General features: G+C 35.4%; 1 protein-coding gene across 1 annotated transcript in view; it reads right to left on the reverse strand.

The window, feature by feature from the left end:
- The window catches only part of LOC121321668 (probable JmjC domain-containing histone demethylation protein 2C), a 112,116-nt gene that overhangs the window by 40,300 nt on the left and 49,588 nt on the right, over positions 1–22,228 (reverse strand). The window contains exon 2 of the mRNA XM_041260659.1: positions 21,815–21,979. Within this exon, the coding sequence (XP_041116593.1) occupies positions 21,815–21,979 (165 nt within the window). The remainder of the gene's footprint in view (positions 1–21,814; positions 21,980–22,228) is intronic.

Below are 22,228 nucleotides of genomic sequence, written 5' to 3' on the forward strand. Positions count from 1 at the left end.
TTCATATGAAATCAAAGCACACTGCAAAATGATATGAAGGCCACATTTCATTTGGTTAAAATTCACTAGTACATATATTTTGACATATATACTAGTACATCTAGTTATAAAACAGAAACTTAACAGAATTTTTCATCATGAAACCTGGTGTTGGCAGGGCTCTACGCTAACATTTTTCTTTAGGTTAAAAAATGTAGGCGTTTGTGCAGTTCAATACTTTTGATCAACTTAAATGATTTTTAACTGCCTGGTAGCATCTTCCTCAGAATGTGCTACTTGCCTGTTATGGTAGTATGGCGGTATGGGATTTGTAATTTGTAATGTGTGATTAAGCAGTGGACACTAATAAACTACATTCCCAGAGTGCATTACAATTGAACTTTGTGCGCCTAAATGAAAATATACATTCGCACAAGCATTTTTTTTTGTCTCATATGCTGAAACTGTCAGAATATTTTCATCTGTGCTGCTGACACAGAAGGCTCTCCTCATTACTTGTAACAAAAACTGTTGCATGCTTATATGTTAGTGCTTGTTCTGATTTGTTCCAAGATCCACCAAAAATCTCTTGGGATCCACATATTGGCCACCACTGATCTAGAATATCTTTTTTAAACGTAGTGCAGCTGGTAAACATATGTGATTTACCAGCAACATTTTCTCCAGTGCATATGCACAGGTTACACAGGGTCATAGAATCGTTCCTCTATTTTAAACCAGCTATATGTTTGAAACTAATGATTTGTTTTTTTTTTAGTGCATTGCTTTTTTGGATTTGTTTGTTGACTTGATGGTATGATCACACTCTCAAAAAAAAAAAAAAAAAAAAAAAAAAAAAAATCAATTTTGCAGGTTCTATTTTACATCCCCCCGTCCTTGTCACATGATGTGTATGCTTTGTTTTTTTGTCAGCTCAGTGTCAACATAGTTACATGGTAACAAAAAAATAACACCACCAAAAAACAAAGAAAGTAAAATATAAGGTGGCATTTTGTGGCAGCGCTACACTACATCCAAGATGTGTTTTTTTTTTTTTTTTTTTTTTTTTTTTAACCACATTTTAATTTTGTATCAATCTCCCCACAGTAACCCATGGCAAGTGCAAAATAGTGCATGATTGCCGAGACTAAATTTGACCCACAGCTCGCATATTTGAGCCCTGTTTGCAGATTTTTTCAGTTGACCACAGCAGCTCTGAGGACTGGGTGAGGGTGCAGTTTCATTCTTCTTTGTTTTTGTCATGCACAGTAGGGGATGCTGAAGTGATTCTGATTATTAGCTGCTAACAGACACCTATTGATCTGGAACAGCACTAAAAGGAAACGGGAGTAATATCCCTTCCATTACACAGACATTGTAATGCAATCCTTCAGGAGCCTTTCTGCTGATTTAAAAAAGGTAGGAAAAAAACCAAGGTCAGACAACATAATGAAATGTGAAATCTCCAACTACCACTACAGTAGATCAACAGAGGTTCGTTCATACAGTGTAGGAAAAAATATAAGCTATACTACAGTGTAGTGACAGTATAGTTCTACAAGCAAAGAAATTGAATTTTCAATAAACTGTATGCACGGTATGGCTCATCACAGCTGATAAGTGATGTTAAATCATTAAGACTGTATGAATACATTGTATGTCAAGACCTCTAAACTGTAAATGTAATCACCAAAATTTAACAGGGGGCGGATGTGGGTAAAAATACAAAAAACAAAACATGTTGCGTGGAAGAGCAATTGATTATTTCTAGATGAATTTAAGATTTAAAAAAAAATTGAGTGCCAGTGCAGAATCAACTTTTTTCAGTCATCTAAGTTTACCTCTGACCACTTGAATAGGCTAATGTTTCCAGTGGCCCAGTCAGTCATTTGAGAAAGCAAAGCACTTAATGGGCTTAGCAGAGTGGATGGGGGGTGGGGCATGTCTTGTGATTTAGCACACTTTTAAGAGCATGACTGATCAAAAGCAGAAGCAAGATAAAAATAAAGTAGTATAAATTCCCCAACTGCTAACTGCTTCCATGTGTCTTTTGCCCAATTACAGGTGTTTATTTAAATTATTAGAATTTAGAATTGATATTCACTTTAAGCAGAGACAGTTCAACAAGTTCTAACTCGATATGGCTGGAAACATAGTGTGCGGTTGCGTGGACTTATTAACTAATTTGGCAGTTGAATTAAAGGGCATTCCTGGCTTGAACTGTGTAGCACAAGGATGGTACTGTATTCAATGTTACGCAGTATGATGCAGGCTTCCAAGTAAAGGCAATTATCATCTTACTAGAATTTTTTTTAACAGATATTTAAAACTACAATCAAAACAGTAGTGCACAAGAATGTAAGGAGCAATTTATCAAGACACATTTCCATTATATTTAACTCCTGAAAACTAGATGGTCTAGTCAAGCTGACAGATGGTTATCAGATTACAAACTCTAAACACACTGTAAACGAGACGTCTATGCTTGAGAGAAATCTAAACTTTCCTCTATAAAAAGAGTTACAGTTGAGTACTAGTGCGGCAGAACTCAGATTATTTCTACCCTCAAAAATGTGCATTTAACTGTGTCATGGAATCTGTGCCACAAACTCACAAAAAAAAAAAAAAAAAAGATAAAACAGAACTGTCTTTGTTTCTTGGCACTACCAGTACTTCTTACAATCCTTGACCTTCAATTACCATTTTTGGAAATCTACAACAGGATGCATGTAATTGTTAACAGAGCCTATTCTTTTCTGAAATGCTATTGTAGTTTGTAACTTATGGAACTTTTGTTAATAATTCCTACAATAGCCAATTAACAGCAGCTGGGCAAAAGCTTGTTTACTGAGTTACACAGACAGTGTATTCTGCAATGGAAAGAATTAAAAAAAAACTAAAAAATAAAATAAAAAAAACAATACAGTGGTCCATTGTTTTTTCTCTTAAATATTGAACAGTGAAACTTTGAATTAGAGAAAGGCTATTACACATTACACTGCTGAAGGTACAATTTACTGTCAAAATGTGTAGCGCTATTGTATTACAGTGTCATTCTATATTCGTGTAAAGTGCCATAGTTTCTTCATGGCAGAAACTACAATAATTGGCACACATTTCAGCATGATAATCATATCTGCATTTAGGTATGCATTTCAAACTACAGGTACAACTACTAAAAATAATGACAGGAGTCATATATTTAAACATGTCTAAGATTTAAATATGCATGCCATCCATAGAAATAATCAAGGAGTGCATACTGTAACAGTGGTAACTTGTCCCTCTGTTGTTTGACCCCAATAAATAAAAAAAAGTAACAGCATAAAAGGGAATCTGAGATGTAGAGTACAGGATCTCTGGGACAGACAATACAATGTAAAGTACAAGGAATGAGAGAATGTGCCTTCGAGCTTTAAAGTGAGACGCATTAGAAGAATGCTTCAAAAAGCTTCTGTTAAATTAAAGAAGAACGAGGGACTGTGGAATTGGTGTGCAACACTTAAATTGATGCATCGATTATTGATCATATGTCCTTAAATTTCCCGGCTTCGATTACATATTGGTGAATCGATGCATCAAATTAGAACCCAATTTGAAGTCTCCTGTTGCCTGTTTGCATTAAAACCTTGAGTGTGTGAGAGTGCGCTTCTTTTAGTGCTACTATGGTAGATTAGCACGTTGCTAGGATACACACTTTAGGCCTCTACATTCGAGTTGGACAAGCCAAATCAGAAGTAGTACTATTGTATTCACATTTTCTTGATATAAACATTAAGGCAATGTTTGTTTGTTTTTTGTTGTTTTGTTTTTATCATCTATTAAAATCTATCGATTACTTTCTTTTGTTGCAAAGCATGTTGTGTTTGGATTATATGGCAATATTATATAAAAAGAAGCTGAATTTAGTATGACTAGTCAGGGTTTGTGAGATGAATTCACATGTTTTGCTTTGGGACATAAAATGTTAACAATAATGAACAACCACAGTTCAGATAAAAATTACTTCTGTTAAAATATAGTATTTTTTTATTAATTTATTAATATTGCAATGTTAAAGGGGCATTTGATGCAGACGCACGCGTATTATTTTCAGTTAACTCGTCTTTTTTTCTAATTTGAATATAAGTTGTGCTTTTGTTTAACTTATGCACAACTGTGTTTTTAGTTATTGGATCTTCTGTTTAAAAAAAAAAAAAAAAAAACTAATGTTTGTTCTTTATTTTGAAAAACAAAATGTCAACGCATCGATTATCATTGTTAAATAGTTATACAATAATCAAATACAAAATTAGGGTGCCGATTGCACCACTACTGTGGTAGTATAATATTAATATAAAAAATACATTTAGTTAATAACTCGACTCTGGAGTAATTCAAAATGCAACCCTTTGATTCCAAGCATTCTGAAATACGACTGTACTGGATATACCCTTCAGTATCTAGTGGGTTAGCCTAATCTGCAAAAAAAAAAAAAACAAACAGCTTCTTGAGAACAGCAGCCTAAACTGAACAAAACGTTTGGGTCTATATTCCATTATAAATTATTTAGCATGCAAAAATGACTCCAGTTTACCGTCACTAGATTAAACATTTCAAGTACTGTAATTTTTAATATGCCTAACATGCCAAAGCAACACATATTTCCTCAGTAAACAAAGCAATGATTTATCACCAGGACAGTGTTTGTTTAAGGCTTTTCAATAGCAGTCAACAGCTGTTCAGACCTCCTATGAAAGATTTTTTAAAAATCCAATATGAAACTAAAGCAAAGCTTTAATACAGCAAATTGAGTAGGGCTGGAACAATGCATCGAATCTTTGGATTAACTATCGATGGATAAAATAACCATCGATGATTGAACAAAAAAAAACAAAAAAAACGCATCAGTTCATTAATAGGGCCGTTTTTCATTAGGCCCAGCAAAATTTACACTCTTATTCCTTGCCGTTCCTTTAAATAGTAAATAATAATAAAAAAAAAAAACTCCCTGCCCACTACATAGCACGTACGTTTTCAGATTAAGCATAACAAAAAAAACCTAGATTGGGAGGTAGATCGCATTTCAGGATCGGATTTAAAATAATGCCGACAGACGTTTGGAAGTTTTACAAAAGAACAAAATGGAAAAGTAAAATGCACTGTCTGTGGAGTTTTAATGAGCTTCTGTCGCAATTCCACCAACCTGAGGGATCATGTAATAATACAGCACCCGACAAATTACGACAACGGGAACACAAGTAAAAAAACAGCTTATTTTGGAAAGAAAGTTGATCTAAAATGTTTCAGAGCAAAATAAATAACAGGCCTGATAGTGGATGTTGTCACACAAGATATCAGACCTGTCAGTATAGCAGAGGGAGCTGTGTTAAAAAATCTGACTGTGACTCTTGCTCCTGGCTATGAAATGCCCTGTCGAAAGACAATCCCCAAATTCATTACTCTGGATCACGAATGTGCAAAGGAAAAACTTAGACAGGATTTAAGTCAGTAGTGTAATTCAATGTCCATTACTACCATTGTATGGCCAAGCATTGCATATGAAGCGTTTTTAACAGAAACCTGCCATTACATTAAGCAAAACTGGGAAGTCGACAACTATAATAGCGACACAAAAATTACACGAGAAACACACAGCTGTGAATTTAGCAGAAGCCAATCAATCAATCAGATAAACAGAGTTTGTGTTCATGACAACGCGGCCAACGTGTGCGGTAGCGTGGCAAGTGTGAGATCTGCAGGACACAACATAAATCTCTGCATTCAGAAAAGCTTGGAGGATGTACAACAACATTAGTGGCAGCAGCAAGGAGACTGGTTGCACATTTTAAAAAGAGATGGCAACAAGCGCTTTAAATAGAAAACAAACAGAAATGCTCAACACAGAAAAATCACTACTCACGTTAATACAGGATGTACAGACAAGGTGGAACATGGTTTATTATATGTTTGAACGCTGCCTTAAATTAAAATGGCCAGTTACTGCTTTTTTGTCAAACTAAGATTTGACCAAAAAGTCTGATGCAGCTACTTTACATCTCACGACTGAGCAGTGGATGCTAATGGCTGAGATACTACCTCTACTACAGCCATTCGAACTGGCTACAGTAGATTTGAGTGCAGAGAAAAACATTACAGCTAGTTCTGTGTACCCAGTTGCAACTGGGATAAAACACAGGCTGAATGAAGTTCCTGATAAAGGGAGAGGGAGACACCATCTTCCTCAAATTCAACTGATTTGCTTAGTGCAGTTACACGGAGGTCGAGAGATAAGCTAGTGCGTAATTTGTCTCAGCGATTTTGTTTACATCAGCTGAATGACCCAAGTAATGAGGTCATGCCACTGCTTTTTGTGTCATTTCTTGACCCATGATTTCGCCATCTGGATTCCTATCCAAAGCCAGCATGTCTGAAGCACTGTCTTCCAAACTAGTGAGGCTGGTGGAGGACAACCTTGAAAATGACGTAAATCGTGCCTGTACAAGTGAGTACAGCACAGAGGACTTATCCGTTAAAAAGAAAACAAAGACCAAACTAGCAATGGAATTGTTACTTCGTGGACGACAACAAACACACACTATTTCCAATGAAGCCTTAATGCTTAACCCTTATGCTTCTGAAACTCCATTAAACATTGGCAAAGATCCCCTGATTTGGTAGAAAAATAACCAGACACACTTTCCCAACCTAGCAGCCTTGGCAAAGAGCATGTTAAGTATCCCTGCAACATCGGTCCCGAGCGAGCGTGTGTTCAGCAAAGCAGGGATGCGTGTGAACAAACTCCATTCTTCTTTGAAACTGGAGAATGTGGATGCCATAATATTTCTGAATAAAAACAGAAAATAAGCTCTGGAGAGAACACAGACTTTGTTACTTTGAACTTGTAAATAGTTAAATTCTTGTGTTCCTCATTGGCGTTTTTTTTTCCCTCTATCACTGACACTCATTTCCTTTGGAGATGGTTGCTGCCTGGTTCCAAAACAACATGGCGCTTTCAATGTTTTCAGTGCTCACATTTTTTAAAGGGAAGAACAACAAATTAAAAAGGGAGAACTCTCAAATGAGGGCAATTTCAATCATTCTTATATTATGGTGCACTCGGTGTCTTGAAAGCCAAAGTTAATGCCAGTATAAAAGCTAAAACTTACTGTGCTGAGGTAAGTTTCCCGCTAAATTGACTCTCAGACTATTGTTTGATATAAAATTATTTTATAAAACAATTTTTAAACAAGAATAATAGTAGTAGATAATATTAATGAAAAAGACGTGGAATAGCCCTCACCAATTTATTATTCTGATATACACTAACAGTTTCACTTTGTTGTTCTCCGTATGGACACATTACCTCAGAATATTGTAAATAATTGTTCTGTATTTTGTTTAAATAAGAAGCAAAAAAACAAAAATGGATGCAAAAGTTGAAATGTGTTTTTATTTAAAGGTATAGTGCCCCATAAAGTGCTTACCATTTAAGTTCATGTTGAAAATAGTCCTGGGAAACTGAGTTAGGACAGGTATTTTAGTTGCCCCTGAGTGAAAGTAATATTAACGTGTTTTGAGTGGAAAACCTTTGTTAAATTGATACACTTGTTATCACAAAACAGAGTTAAAAGTATTGCAACGAAGAGACCTGAATGACAGATACATTAATTAGTAACAAGCTTATATGTATCTGAACATCTGGAATGGCTCAAATTGGTATGAAATGGGAGTCTTATTTTCATCCTTGAATTGTTAAATGCTTTACAGATATGGCCGACAGATGACAAGGATGTTCGGACTACATTTTTCAGTTCTCTTTCTGAATGGTGATTGCAGTCTGCCTCAAAACACCATTCTGTTTACTAGCTATAATTTGATTTACATTAAAAAATGACCTCCTACTATACAATGTCGCAGATGTTTTAAAACGCACTAATTACTTTTACTATAGTCTCGCTTGTTTGTTTGGAACCACCTAGCAACAATAACCATAGATGTGACGTCACACTAAAGAACAGCATTAGCACTGATCTTGGACTACCACCTACTGCAAGCCTAGGTATATTTTACAAATGTTAAAATAAACAAAGTCTAAGTATTGAAAATAAATTGAAAAACCAGTCTTCATAAGTGTTCACTGAAACAAACACCACATTCAAATCAATCATAACTACAGTGATGACATTTCATTGACGCAACGCAAATCACGTGATCACACCCGTATAGACGCTGAATTCCATGCTACTCTTGAATTTCTGAAACAACTTTCTTTGGGAAATACTTTCATAGCACAGCATTTCCTCTGTAGAACATGAAACCGCTATCTGCTCAGTGTGTGAAATATTTATTGCATTTTAAAAGGCTGAAAAATCCCTCAACTGAATTAGATAATGATAATTCACATTCGCTTAATCTTTATGGCAATTACTATGATCAAAGCAAGACCATGGTAGTCTATTAGAAACACTACAGATTTTCCAACTCCATTCACTTTTTTGGTTCACAAGGACATCCCCTCCCACCCCTGCTGCAACCACACTGTGCCTCAGATACCGTATTACTTCAATTTGGCACCACCCTCAAATTAATGATGCCCACGTATCAGTTTTATAATAGAGACCACCATTAAAGTATCCACAGGAACCCCCCCCCCCCAAAAAAAAAAAACGCTATGGCTATGAACAAGTAACACCCCCGAAGAGATGACAGCCTCAATCTAGCACATAAATTACAAACTAATGTACACACACATATTAAGCACTTTTTTTTTTAATGGTAGTACAGTTCTGATAAAAAATGCTAGATAAACTACATTCAGAACAGCAGTTCTTCTGAAGTTCTTACAGGTGGTTTTGTTTTTAGTTCAATTGTAATTCCTGTACTCAATCCCATCCAAAGAAAAACAATGTGTTTACTATCTATGAGAAGAATTAGTTTCAGGTTCTCTTGCAGAGAAATTCCAAACATCAAGTTACAGTGAGAAAAAAAATAACCGATATTCTGAGGTCATTTTTGGTGCAGAAAAACATCAACGTCACACTCTTGGATTTAACTGGATTTAACCAGCATTGTCTGTGGTATCGTAGTATTACGTAGTGAACTTTTTTTTTTTTTTTATGATCATAAATATTTTAAAATGGGTTAAATTTATTGTAAGAACTCATAAATAAAATGAGTAATCCATTAAACAGAGACTATAGAAAGAGGTTAAATGATTATTATGGTAGGCTATGTAAATCACTACATACCGTCTAAACTCTGATGTTCCAAAAAGACCTACTTTTTGTTATCAGACAATCAAGTTGCAATTTGTAGGACTGTATTCATAACGGATGAAGCACATGGCGAAGCATATTGCAGTCCTTTTTTTAATAGTTTTCTGGGGGGTTTATGTGTTGAGCGCAGAAAACACATCCTTTCTTAATCCGAATTCTATTTCGTATGTGAAACTAATACAGTAGTGGCTAGGTACAGTATTAACATCGTAAAATACTTAGAAACTCAACAATTAACAGTATAAGTCTGTGACTTTAAAAGCAACAGGAAAGTATTCAAAATGATTGTCTAGTTGTTTCTTATCTCACTTAGCTTGTAGGAATGTGATGACATTTGGTAAAGATATCAATTATTGAAAATAATTGATCTGTAAATGTTACATTATTTCCACATACAACATTCAATTACAGTGGTGTAAAATGCATCAAGACACTAAATGATGGAACTTTTTTGAAAAGGAAATTAATGTACTCCAATTAATGTACTGTACTAATCTCACGTTTATGAATTAGGCTAATCACACAGCAGTACATTATAACAATACTTTTATTAGCGGATGACTTTGGTGTTGTCATTCAACACACATTACATAAATTATTTTGCTTCTAGAGTATAATCATCTTCCTGATAGTATATTATAAAGTCTTTCTTTGTCGGAGGCTGCTTTCTGCATAAAAGCCTTCAAATTAGGATAGAAGAGCAAGTCACATAATGACTTTCAGAAACATCAGGCAAGCAGCCAATAATAAATTTGTAAGGCAAGAAGGGCAACCATCCATTAGTTATAATACAAGCTCTGCACCGAGCACCAGATTGCTTTCAAGTCACATGGTCTCTTGGATTAATTTGCCTATTGCTGTTTTTAAAGATGTACGAAACCATTTGACAGACCCAGTATAACAGAATTGAAAGCAATGGGAAATTTGAACTTGACCTTGGCAAGTATGGTGCTGTACACAGAGCAGAAGGTTGTATATCCTCTGCACTCACATTAACAAGCAGATGAAATGGAGTATACCGTTATTATTAATATATTTATTTAAAATGGCCTGTTAATAAAAGCAAAACATTTATAAATAAATAAATAAACATAGATTAGACAAGAGCAGATTCATGTTTATTATGAACCACTCTGTTGTGTGTATGAGGCAATTTAAAAGGTGAACCCATTATACTGCTTTAAGCTGTCCTTGAACAGTTATATGTCAAGCTCTTCACATTGCATACAAACTGGATCCTGAACCTCTAGCACTGTAGATAGACAGTTAGTCATTAAAACATTTTCAATAACTTTAGGCCATCTTACTTTAGCTTTTAGTATAAAACCTACTACAGACTGACAGTACTGTATAGTAAAATCACTGGTAAGAATAGATCCAGATTGACATGCAGTAAACTAATGCAATTAAAATATATTGCCAAGAGTGATATTTAACTTCATAGGACAGCATGAAACCTAATTTCAAAGTAATTTATATAAATGTTATCAACCATTAAAATGAAAAAAGCTGACTACATTCAAGATTCATCTCTTACTCACTAGAAGATTACGTACAATTTGGCAAAGACAATTTCCCAAGAAATCAGCTACAATGTGGCCCGTGACACTGCATAATTATCACCAAGCCAAACCATATAAAAACACCATTATGCATAATTTGACTGATGCTGGCTACATGTCCCCTTTATTCATAATCCTTCTCACCTCTTCTCCAGCGTGGTTATTTTTGAAAGAATTTTCAAAGCCTCCTTTCATCAGAAGTCAGTCTCTTCACAGTGATGTGCTTGCACTGCACAGCAGCAAAGCATGCTGATAATCAGCCGTCACTGCTGTGACTCGAAACACCCCCAAGTAACCTTCACAGGCTGTTCCAACGAAGCAGGCATACTACAGTATAATGCAATAGCTGCTGACTCAAGCAGAAGCAGCAGACACACAGTTTCCTTCAGTATGCAATATCCTTTCCGTACCATTAAGTCTGATTCATCCGCAGCACACTGCCAAACTTGCAGTACCCTATACTGCAGCATAAATGGACTACTTATACTGGCAACGCAGGGACATAAAATGATCCCTGAATTCTATTACCAATGAAGTTATTTTTAAAGATAACGAAGAAAATAGTTGAAAGGACTATACAAAATGTTGCAATCAAATGCATAATGTATGATATTCAAAGCAGCTGAAAAGGGATGTTGACCGCAGATCAATTTTAGGAAGCTTGTCATGAAACTAAGAGCCACATTCAGAAACACTTGTGTTAATGCTCCCATAAGTGTGAAAAGCCGTTAACTTGGTACACTAAAGTAATTAAGCATTACTATTATTATTATTATTATTATTATTATTATTATTATTATTATTATTATTATTTTAATATGGCTGTAAGATACAGTAACATTGCTATGTAATGGTGCACCTAACTGCATCAAAAAACTGCATGACTGTAGCCCAGCAGATAAACATTTTTGATTAAATAAGATGGTGCTAAAATCCATGCACACTCATTTCTACTGAAGTATACCCATGCATATAGCTAAAATAATTTCTAAGTGTAACTCATTTAAACCAGTGCATGCACATATGAAGGAACCTCAAAATCATGTATTGAAATTATTTGTAAAATAGAAAATATCAACAGTTAAGTTACAATTTACTATACAAATACAGTAGTTTAAAAAGCTTTTTCCATCTTTCGTATACTGTATAGTAGTACAATCTTGAAAGAAGTGAATGATAAATATGTTTTTAATAAAGCATGTAATTTATCAGTCTATTATAGGAGGCTACCAACAGCACTGCAAAACAATTTCCAATAATCAGCTTTTTCTGACCAAGCAGTATAAGCAACCAACACTGCTGAATTCTATATAAACCTTACGTGCTACAAAATTAATTCCCTTGACTAATGTTAAACATTAGCAGTGGCATATGGTGAAGTCATGCTTAAGCAGCACCATCTGCAGTAATCTTATAATATTTCTAACCATCAGTTTAGAGGTTATTTTTGTTGCATACACTACTATGCACTATGACTTTCATATTTTAAAAGGGGCTTTCCAGCACTTGCATAGAGCAGCCAGTGTTTTTAAAAGCATCCATGTTTTTGTTGTCTGTTTGTTTGTTTTTTTAAACTTCTTGTCCCAGGGACAAAATGCTAGAAAAATCAACTTTTCTTTAAAAGTCTACTTGCCCCCTTCCCGTTGCACAAAACACACACAAAAAAGTAGAATATAACTTGGAGGATTTTGGTTTTATTTAACTGTGAACACAATCAATCAGGTGACTAACGGGCAGATCTAGCCTTGTAGCTTGACTGGCCCACAAAATTCTTCAAGATACAGAAAAGGTTCCCTGTGACTCCATCTCCGCTCACCAAGCGTACAACTATAATAAGCAATACGTGGAGTTATAAAAAAATTTTTTTTTCCCCAATATTTCTCTATAAGCTTAATTCAACTCCTGATGTACAGATGTTTCAGTTTGTTGCATTACAGATACAAAATCATTGCAAACTATTACTGCTGCTTTGTGGAATTCTGATTTTTCTTGACACTCAGTTTTGTACTGCTGAGCCCCAGATTTTTAAAGGACATGTGAATAACCTCTCAAGTTTCTCTGCATTTTTTACTGTTTTTCTACAAAAATGTACGCAATATTTACAGTAGGCTCCACCTACTTTTTTGTTACTTTATAGATTGCTGCATTTAAATGTTACTATTTGTTTACTTAGCAGACGCCTTTATCCAAGGCGACATACAGAGACTAGGGTGTGTGAACTATGCATCAGCTGCAGCGTTACTTATAACAATGTCTCACCTGAAAGACAGAACACAAGGAGGTTAAGTGACTTGCTCAGGGTCACACAGTGAGGCAGTGAGTGAGCTGGTATCTGAACTGGGGACCTCCTAGTTACAAGCCCTTTTCTTTAACCTCTGGACCACACAGCCTCCTAAATGTCAGGTTCTTGTATTAAGAAAGCCATATTACCTATTTGTTAATTTACAAAAAACTTAAATACCTGAAGTTTAAAAGATTAGTTCTGTGCATTGCCAGACTCACTTGGCAGCCATTTCTGGGTTTCTTTGTAACCAACAGAAGACCAGCTTGTTCCACAGCTAGCCAATCAGAAGCTAAAGGAGTGGGACATAAACAATTTTTAAAATGTTTGTGTCTACAGTAGGTGCTGGACTTCCACAATTCAGTTTTCAGAAACTTGCGTGGCGGGCAAAGTATAACGGCAAAACTTGTTGTCCTGGTCGATATGAATTGCGTACCCCTGAACATTATCCAAGTTATTTGTCAATTACAATAAAGCATTTTAATGTTAATAAATTCACCTCTGGTAAACTCACCACAAATACCCTGTTTCCCCTCCAGGTAGTAAATGAAATACAAATTCCTCACTGGAAATCCAGGGTACAGGCCACAGAACATGGGCAGTCTCAGAGATCTTTTAATCAAGTGAGTAACTGCAAGCAAAGTTCTTAACTGAAATGATCAGAAAAGAGGATCTGCACTGCTCATATAGATTGTTGTTAGACTCACTGGACAGTGATAGTATGCAGGAAACCCACAGCAGTTTTACTTCTCCACACCCACAACCACAGGGTTAAAACATGCTGCAACAGATCTTTGGCGAATATTGACATTTTTCCACACCTGCTGGCCCCTAACAATGAAAATCTATTTTGAATAAAAGAAACAAAAATGCACTATAGTGACCAAGTAGTAAAATGAAACACAGCACTGGTGAATTGTTGACTGAATATAAATGTCAACCAAACTACTGTAAAGTAGTACTTACTGTACCCAACTGGGTGGGCTGGTTTGCATTGAGGTCAAGTATGATTTATAGTTTCAGGCACCAAATCATACAAAATATATAACCAATGTACAATAGGCAGTGTCTACCTAGGAATATAATTTACTAATGTGCTCAATTAAATACTGCTGGTGAGAATGCAAGGGACAAACTGCTTTGGGAGTTTCCACCTCATTATTACTGTGTTAGTGAAATAGGCAGACGGAAATTATTATATTCAGACTCAACATATAATGTCTGTAAACGGTATTCTGGCATAAAGTTGTCAAGGTAAAATTACCAGCATTATTGTAGAGGGAGTATTTTTACCATTAGATAGATTACGTTTACAATTAGGCATGCTTAAAATACAAAGGTATAGAGCACAGCACACAGTCACAATAAAAAATCAAGAAGTGCAGTTAACATATTTATTGACTGGTGAAATACAATTCAAAGCTGCTGCAGTATGCCCACTGTTTTGTCATTTAAAATATTTTCACAAAACAAACACTAAACTTTAAAGCTGCAGTGTCCAGTGCAAAACCACATCGATACAGTAAAGTAATATTTATGGAAAGAGTTCAAATGTAAACTATGTACAGCACATACATTTCTAACAATGTTTAATGTTAGAAACATGATGCATGAAGAAAACTACTCAAACTACTGTACACACTAGGTACAAACATGACAACACACACAACCTATTTATAATTGATTAGCTTGTGTTTTGTTTCCTTCTCTGTAAAAACACTTCAGAATATAACAAAGTAGTTGGAATATCAGTTTAAATAAAACAAAATTAAAATTAAATGTCAGGTCATGGTGTTAAGGAACTGCTTGTTTAACCCATTTCTATAGCCTTTTGTTATAACTTACAGAACATGCAGTACCAATATTAAGCCAGGGTTAACCAACACATTTTAAATCAAGCAAAATCAGATCCCACAAACACACACACCAAAAAAAAAAACAACACCAGGATTACTGCTGCATGGTGTGTGTTTTCAACTGCTTAGCATGTTGTCCTTTCAGCGTTTTGTAAGAATTCAAAACATACATGTACAGTACACCCTCACTATAACTAATCTGTTGGGGTCCAAGCCTTTTGTTCGTTATATTGAGAGGTTTGTTATAGCAAAAGATCAAAATCGAAATGAACAATACTGTTGGAGTAAGTTAATGAGATAAGATTGTGAATAAAAGTAGAATTACAATACATGTAGCTATTCATCTCATCTATGCAGTATTCTTCCTTTGCCTTATCCTACTAAAACACAATACACAAAGCATAAAAGCCTGAATTGAAGCTGAACTTTTATTCAGAATCAAATGGCACCAAATCTTAATCCAACATGAAAGAATACCAAACTGAGTTTTTATTCCAAATCAACCCGACATAAAAGGTTTGACATGAATGGTTACTCAAACTTTTGACTACAACTGTACATCACCTTTACCCAGAGTTTCTATTTAGGTGGCTATAGTACAGTATACCTGGTTACCTATTTACTGAGGTGCAGACGTCTTAAAACACTTTTTTTCTAATGCTGCAATACTATCATGCTACCATTTATGCCAGCAACATTCTAGAAGGATTAGCTGCCCTTCACCATCGTTTCATGTTTTTCCTGAAATTTTACAATTTACAAATAAAACATTGAAAATGAACATCTGCCATTAGTCAGGCCGAACAGAACACACCAGTGCTCAAGACACAGGGGTGCCGATTGCCACCTGGAAGAACATGTCAGATCCCCATCCAAACTAATACAGTAACTTATACATTTCTATCAGGTTTGCATTCGGTACCCAAGATATGAAAGTGAATAAGATGATCAATCCATCATGATTAACTATAGCAGACTGAATTGCTTTGCTAGTACAATGAATCGACCATTCTACAGAATACATCGGCTAGTGGGACAGTAACTAACATTTACATCTTCTTTACTTACTGTTAAAACAGAAGGTACAGCACACTACAGAAAGTTACGTTAAGTAATCACTCTGTTCCCAGATTTAGTTATTGGTACTTTTCTGCACTGAGGCGCACCTGACCTGTTCACATGAATATTTAAAGTTTTAAGTGCATGTCAGCTGACAGAATCTATTGATGTTATCATTGCACTTAGCACACCTACATTTCATTAAACGCGTTCAAAGTATCAGAAATAACACACCACGATAGAAAGGAAAGTGTTGCATGTACTTTAATCAAGATATCTTCTAATTTACACAAAGTCCTAAAAACTTCATAGAGCTACATGCAAAACAAATTCAAACAAGGTCAGATTTCTTTTTTTTTTTTTTTTAAATATTACCCTACTGTAACCCTGTGAAGCAAGCCCAACATCTTTTAAAGATGTGGAAACTGCAGCAAACACATTCAGTAAAATTTGTACTGTAATTAATACTATCCATGCCTTATCATACATTTAACTGATCAACTTCAAGTTAAATTAAAAAAAATACTCTAAAGTTAAGGTACATATGAAACAGTTTATAAATCTAATGGGTTGCAACAAGATAAACAGAGGATACTCTATAAACGCTCACTGGCTACTGTAGCTATTCCATGAAAAAGAATGGCCGAATAACCCACGAGCCCCCCCATGAGTGAAATAACCACAGCACTCCATAAACACTCAAGCTTCTCTGTTTATTAAACAAGCAGCCTACAGGTGTATGGAAAACAAATTATGTCTAGCCTAAATTAAAACCGCTGAATGCAGCCGAATGCTCAGCACATGCTTATCAAAGGTGCTGTAATCTGGAACAGTGCGATTCTCCTAATCATTCTTTCATAGGACTTAAATGAATGCAACGTAACTACTGTACCAACATGTAAATATTTCACCAACAGGACTGGGTAGAGAGTAATGAAAAATACAATTTTAAATGTAGGTTAAATATTTAACAATTCCCCACACTGGAACTTACTAATGCTGCTCTTGCTTTTAAATACTTTGTTACAGTGTAGGTATGAACTTAACCCTTTAAGGACCGGGATTGTGTTAACATGATCATACTGAAGTGGGCTTCTAAGACCACGATCGTGTAAACACGATTAAAAAAAAAGCACTTTGTTTTGATGACTTATAGTGCCACTGTACTTTGCAGTACAGGCTTGAAACACATATCATTGGATATTACTGGTAATAATAGAATGAATAACTAATAAGTTATTGATACATACTTACTTTGAGAAAATAATCAAGAGATGTATTATGTCATTGCAATCACTCAGGTGAAACAATGTCTTGTAATTTGCCCAAACATCAATAAGTACTGTAAGGTCCCTCAGGTCATAGAATAAATAAATATACAAACATATTGTGTTGAAAAAAAATGCCTTTGTAAAAAACAGATTTGTAGTGAATTTTAAATACAGCCAAAAAACACCTGGTCCTGGGGGAGCATCCCACTGAAAATTGCCTGGAAGGGTTAAAGCAATTTACAACAATGAAGCAATCCTAAGAATCCTAAGAAACAAAATCTTCTAATGAAGTGAATGCATATATGTTGGAAAACATGGAACGAGAATTGATTAGCAGTTTCCTATGCATGCGGACTGGCAGAGCTATACTGGTGTTCTTTTCTGAAAAGAGACTAATACCTGGGATAGCAGACTGTTTGGTTCAAATTGCATGTACTACTAACAAGTGATGAGAGTCTTTGTGCCTACAAGCTTCTTTCCCAGCATTGACTGCTGTTGGACCCAAAGGGTCTCAGGGAGAATACAAGATAATGCCACTGGACTCAAAGCATCTCAAGCAATAAGGAGAAATATGAACAAAGAAGATGAGAAAAACCAGATGATATGTAGACCTTCTGGGGCACCAGGGGTCTGAACAGGAATGCATTGAGTTCAGAGTTCGCCACACTAGACTACACACACAGACACACGCACTAAATTAAATACATATGGTTTATGGTAACAGAATAATGTGTTGTCCCTTTGCTATTGGTTAAGTGTCAGAGAAAGAGGAGGCGAACCATCTATACAGAAGGCTATTTAATGTCATGCACAAATTGTAAGAACGAGTAATCTGGTTTGTCCTGTACCTGGGACAAGTCTCCCTGCATATTTCAACAAACCTAACAACTGACTGAAGAAAAAGACTCTTGAATCTACTTACTCGCCTCCTTTTTTTTTTTTTTTTTTTTTTTAAAGTAACATCATTATTATTGCGACTTTATATATGAATTACTTAACATTCTCTTACACCTTCATGGCACATTTGTAGAAGAGGTGTGTTATATTTAATTGATCTTTCTTTGCTGTCAGATACAGGCGGGAGACTGAATCATGCATGCTATTTCAAGAAAGTCTTAATATTTCTTTAAAACTGGGATGATTACTATTGAAATGTCAGTTTTTATGAAAGACCAATTCATGTAGTTACATCAAAAAATAACCAACTTACACAACACTTGTAAGAAACAAAATTCTATTTAAAAAAAGTGGTTTAAATATGTTTAAAACACTGCTATAAGAATTTCTATTACTATTACTTTAATACAAGCTATACATTCCAGAAATCCTAGAAAATCAAAACATCATAAAAATCAACAATAAATGCCAGTGTTGCATCCAAAAACGTTTCTTGCCATAGTTCTTAACTATATTTAAATGTAACTCAGCGTGGTCAAACCATGCAATGAGCTAATTATGTTATCCCTTTCTTCTTTTCTTAAGAATTTACAAAAACAGCATTTTTCATTTCACAATGAATAAGAATTGTATACATTTTTATACACTTTTCCAATAAGGCCTGTACAGATCAGTAATCACAGCCCCAGGCACTGTCCCTAATGCATTAATTACTGAAAACACAAAGAGGTACACCCATACTGGAGGTGGACATGGACATTCAATTAGCTGGTGCTGCTGGGGAGTGCTTTGGGCAACGGATGGACAGTTCTCAAAATACTGCACATGGAACAAGGAGTTTAAAATATGTAGTATTCTAGGAACAGATTTCCTAAAGCACTACAAACAGAACAGAAATGTGTGTTCCTTTCTCAAGAAATAAAATACTGAGAGATTAATGCAGCACAATGATAAAGCAGAACAAAAAGCAATGGAATACCACAGAGAAAGGACACTGTTGGGAAGTCGAACTAACACCATATTTATAGCCCCAGCGTGTTTTGGATGCGTACCAAGTGCATGACAGAAGCAATATTGAAAGTCAGTCGAAGGACCTTGTCTAAGCAAACAGACTTAAATCCAAAAAGAACCCTGGAAATAGTGAATCACCTTGGCAGGAATCCGAAATGAATAGAGATGTCCATCAGAAATGCACTGCTAGACTACAGCCAAAGGGTCGAGTTTTTAATACTTTAAAATATTACTATCCCTGCCAGGAAAATTTGTATTAATATACTTAGCATAAGCTCTTAATAATATCTGGGGATATATGGGCTTGTTTGTCTGTTCATCCATCAATCTGTATGGTGCACTTGCATTTTTGCATAAATCTGGATAAATTGTTTATTAAATTGTCATGAAACTCTGCAATTATTATTCTATACTATCCTATACTGTTGATACACAATAGGCCTAGATCATGAGTCATTAACTTAGCTCTAATTTTGAATTTCCCACTGCGGTGGTGGTGGAGGGGGGGTGTACTGTATGGTACCAACATACTTAGTGTTGTATCTACTTCCAAAAACTGAGTTAAACTGTTTCAATTTTTTTATTTTTTTAATAATCTTCCTCTAATAGTAACCCATACTGTAGGATACAAGCAGTCTTGCAGTCAAACCATAAATATTAGTAGGGCCCTATGAAATCTGTTTCATTTTGAATTTTTAGATCATTTTTTCCTGATTTCAGATTTTTCTTTTATTAAAATAACAATAAATGTAACATGTATACATGTGCAACTTTTCTACATATTTCTATTGGAACAATGAAACAATTAAATCATGAATTGGTTAAATGATTGAGAATACAATTCAATTAACGTTATACAATAAACATTGCTTTTTTCTCAAGTCGATGGTAAAATGTCTTAATTATTGTATGTTTGAAAACAATGGAAAGAGACGGAGAACAGGCTGAAGGGGAACGAAAAAAACGTTATTAACCAATAAACAAAATCTTGAATAGATTTATTTTCTTTTTAGTTTATCGTTACGGTTCCATTTCGAATCCCTGGCTGTGTTAAACAACAAATGACCTTTCAGAGGGATATGAACTTTGTACCAGTCAATAGGGTCCCTACCGTACATCTTGTTTTATTACCTGTTTTACACACGATTGAAATACAACAGCAAATGTTTGACGTGATTTGTAAAAAGTTCAGCAGCAATACAGCTGACTGGATGTACTGGCTGCATCCCTCATGACGTACTGCATTCTACGTGTTGAAACTCCCCATCGCTACTTTTATATAATATGAAATTCAAAGCAGCCTCTATCCTTTGATTCTAAAAGTACTGAAACAAGTTCAAGTAGCATCAAGGAAAAATAGCTTTCTCTAGAAAAACTCTAGGATTGCTGGTTTGTGTAGGGACACATTCAAATGTATTTAGAAAATAACTAAATAAATGAATACATAAATTCAGGGGGGGGGGGGGGGGGGGGGGGGGGGGGGGGGGGGGGGGGGGGGGGGGGGGGGGGGGGACGGGGGGGGGGGGGGGGGGGGGAGGGGGGGTACTTTCACTTTTATGTATATACAACTCCAAAATGATTCAACAGAAAGAAACTCACAAAACAGCTAGTTGCCTTTTTAAGCAACTTGACTCGCACAGCACACAGGCAGCGCTGCAACAGAGACAGACAGACCATCAGCGTAACGCCCACAAAACCACCTGTTTTCTCGTTATTCAATTATCCAAATATACAGACAAAAACTTATCGTTATAAAAGCACCATCGTTGGGCTTCTGTGTAGTGTAGTTTTCAAAGCAATCCATTATTTTGCATAGGAGAATACAGCGAGACAGTTTTTATTTTCATTAGTATTATTTATTTTTTAAAAGGTGCAGTTGCAAAGCAGAATTCAGTTCCCAAAATGTCAATTCCATTCCCAATGCATAATTCTGCCCATGATTCCACGATCGTGGAAAACTAGTAGCCCTAGTAATAGATCTAATTAGTCAAATTAACCTAGCAATACTATATTAACTTTATTGATAAATTCATTTATTTTAATCATTTGTAGCCTACATTTATTCAGTCCACAATCCCTTGATACCCTGGTTCCACAAAGCATTTCACAAAAAGCAAGACAGTAAAAAACACCCCCCCCCATTACATCTTTATCTGTGGTCATTACATCTTTATCTGTGGTCATGTTCAAACATTGACCAAATCCCAGTGTGACACACAAAGCTGAAAACAGTCCTTAAATTAACTGTAAAAAAAATACCACAATTACACACGGAAAAAAATGAATATTCTGGTATATTGTCAGTTTCAATTAATTTACTAAAGGACTACTAGTTGGTAAACTTTCATGATGCACGAGAAAACACATGGAAAGTTACTCTGAGATTGCACACTTTGTAACAAACTGCTTGATATGTCATAAAAATACTTTCTTTGAAAGCTTATCTTTAATTTAATTTAGTTCTGAATCTGCATTCACCATAACACAAACTGATGGGTAAAAAAAAAATAAAAAATAAACTTGTGCAGTACTTTTGCCTTAGCTACAGTATATTTCTCTTGCTAACAGGTTCCTAAATTGAAAATGAAACTTAATTAAAAACACAACTGGCAGCTGAGAAATGAATGGTTTAGTAACTTACCAAAGCAGGCCACTGAATCTGCTTACTCTTTGTTCCCTGAGGCTGGCTGGTCTCTTTCCACTTCGCCCAAACAAGCTGGTGCTCCAACAAGAAAATCTGGAAATCTTCATATACTTTGACCCACTCACGCTTGTCCCATTCAAGGTCATCGAACTCAACATAAACCTGCAATAAAATCAAGTTATTGATTAACAAGGGTTTATTCAGATTGCTTATCTATGCTCCTGCTCACATTATTACACACACAGGCAGGCGGAGAAGGCAGTAAATAGAAAGCCTTTTCTGCGAGTTGTGTTATTTTCTTATTTTACTATTTATCCCTAAATAATACACTTAAGGCTGTTACCCACCAGATGCGATGCAACAAGCAAAACTGTGCAGCGATGTGACAAAATCAATTGAACCAACACTTTG

This window comes from Polyodon spathula, chromosome 10 (genome assembly GCF_017654505.1).
Source record: "Polyodon spathula isolate WHYD16114869_AA chromosome 10, ASM1765450v1, whole genome shotgun sequence".
Taxonomy (NCBI): domain Eukaryota; kingdom Metazoa; phylum Chordata; class Actinopteri; order Acipenseriformes; family Polyodontidae; genus Polyodon; species Polyodon spathula.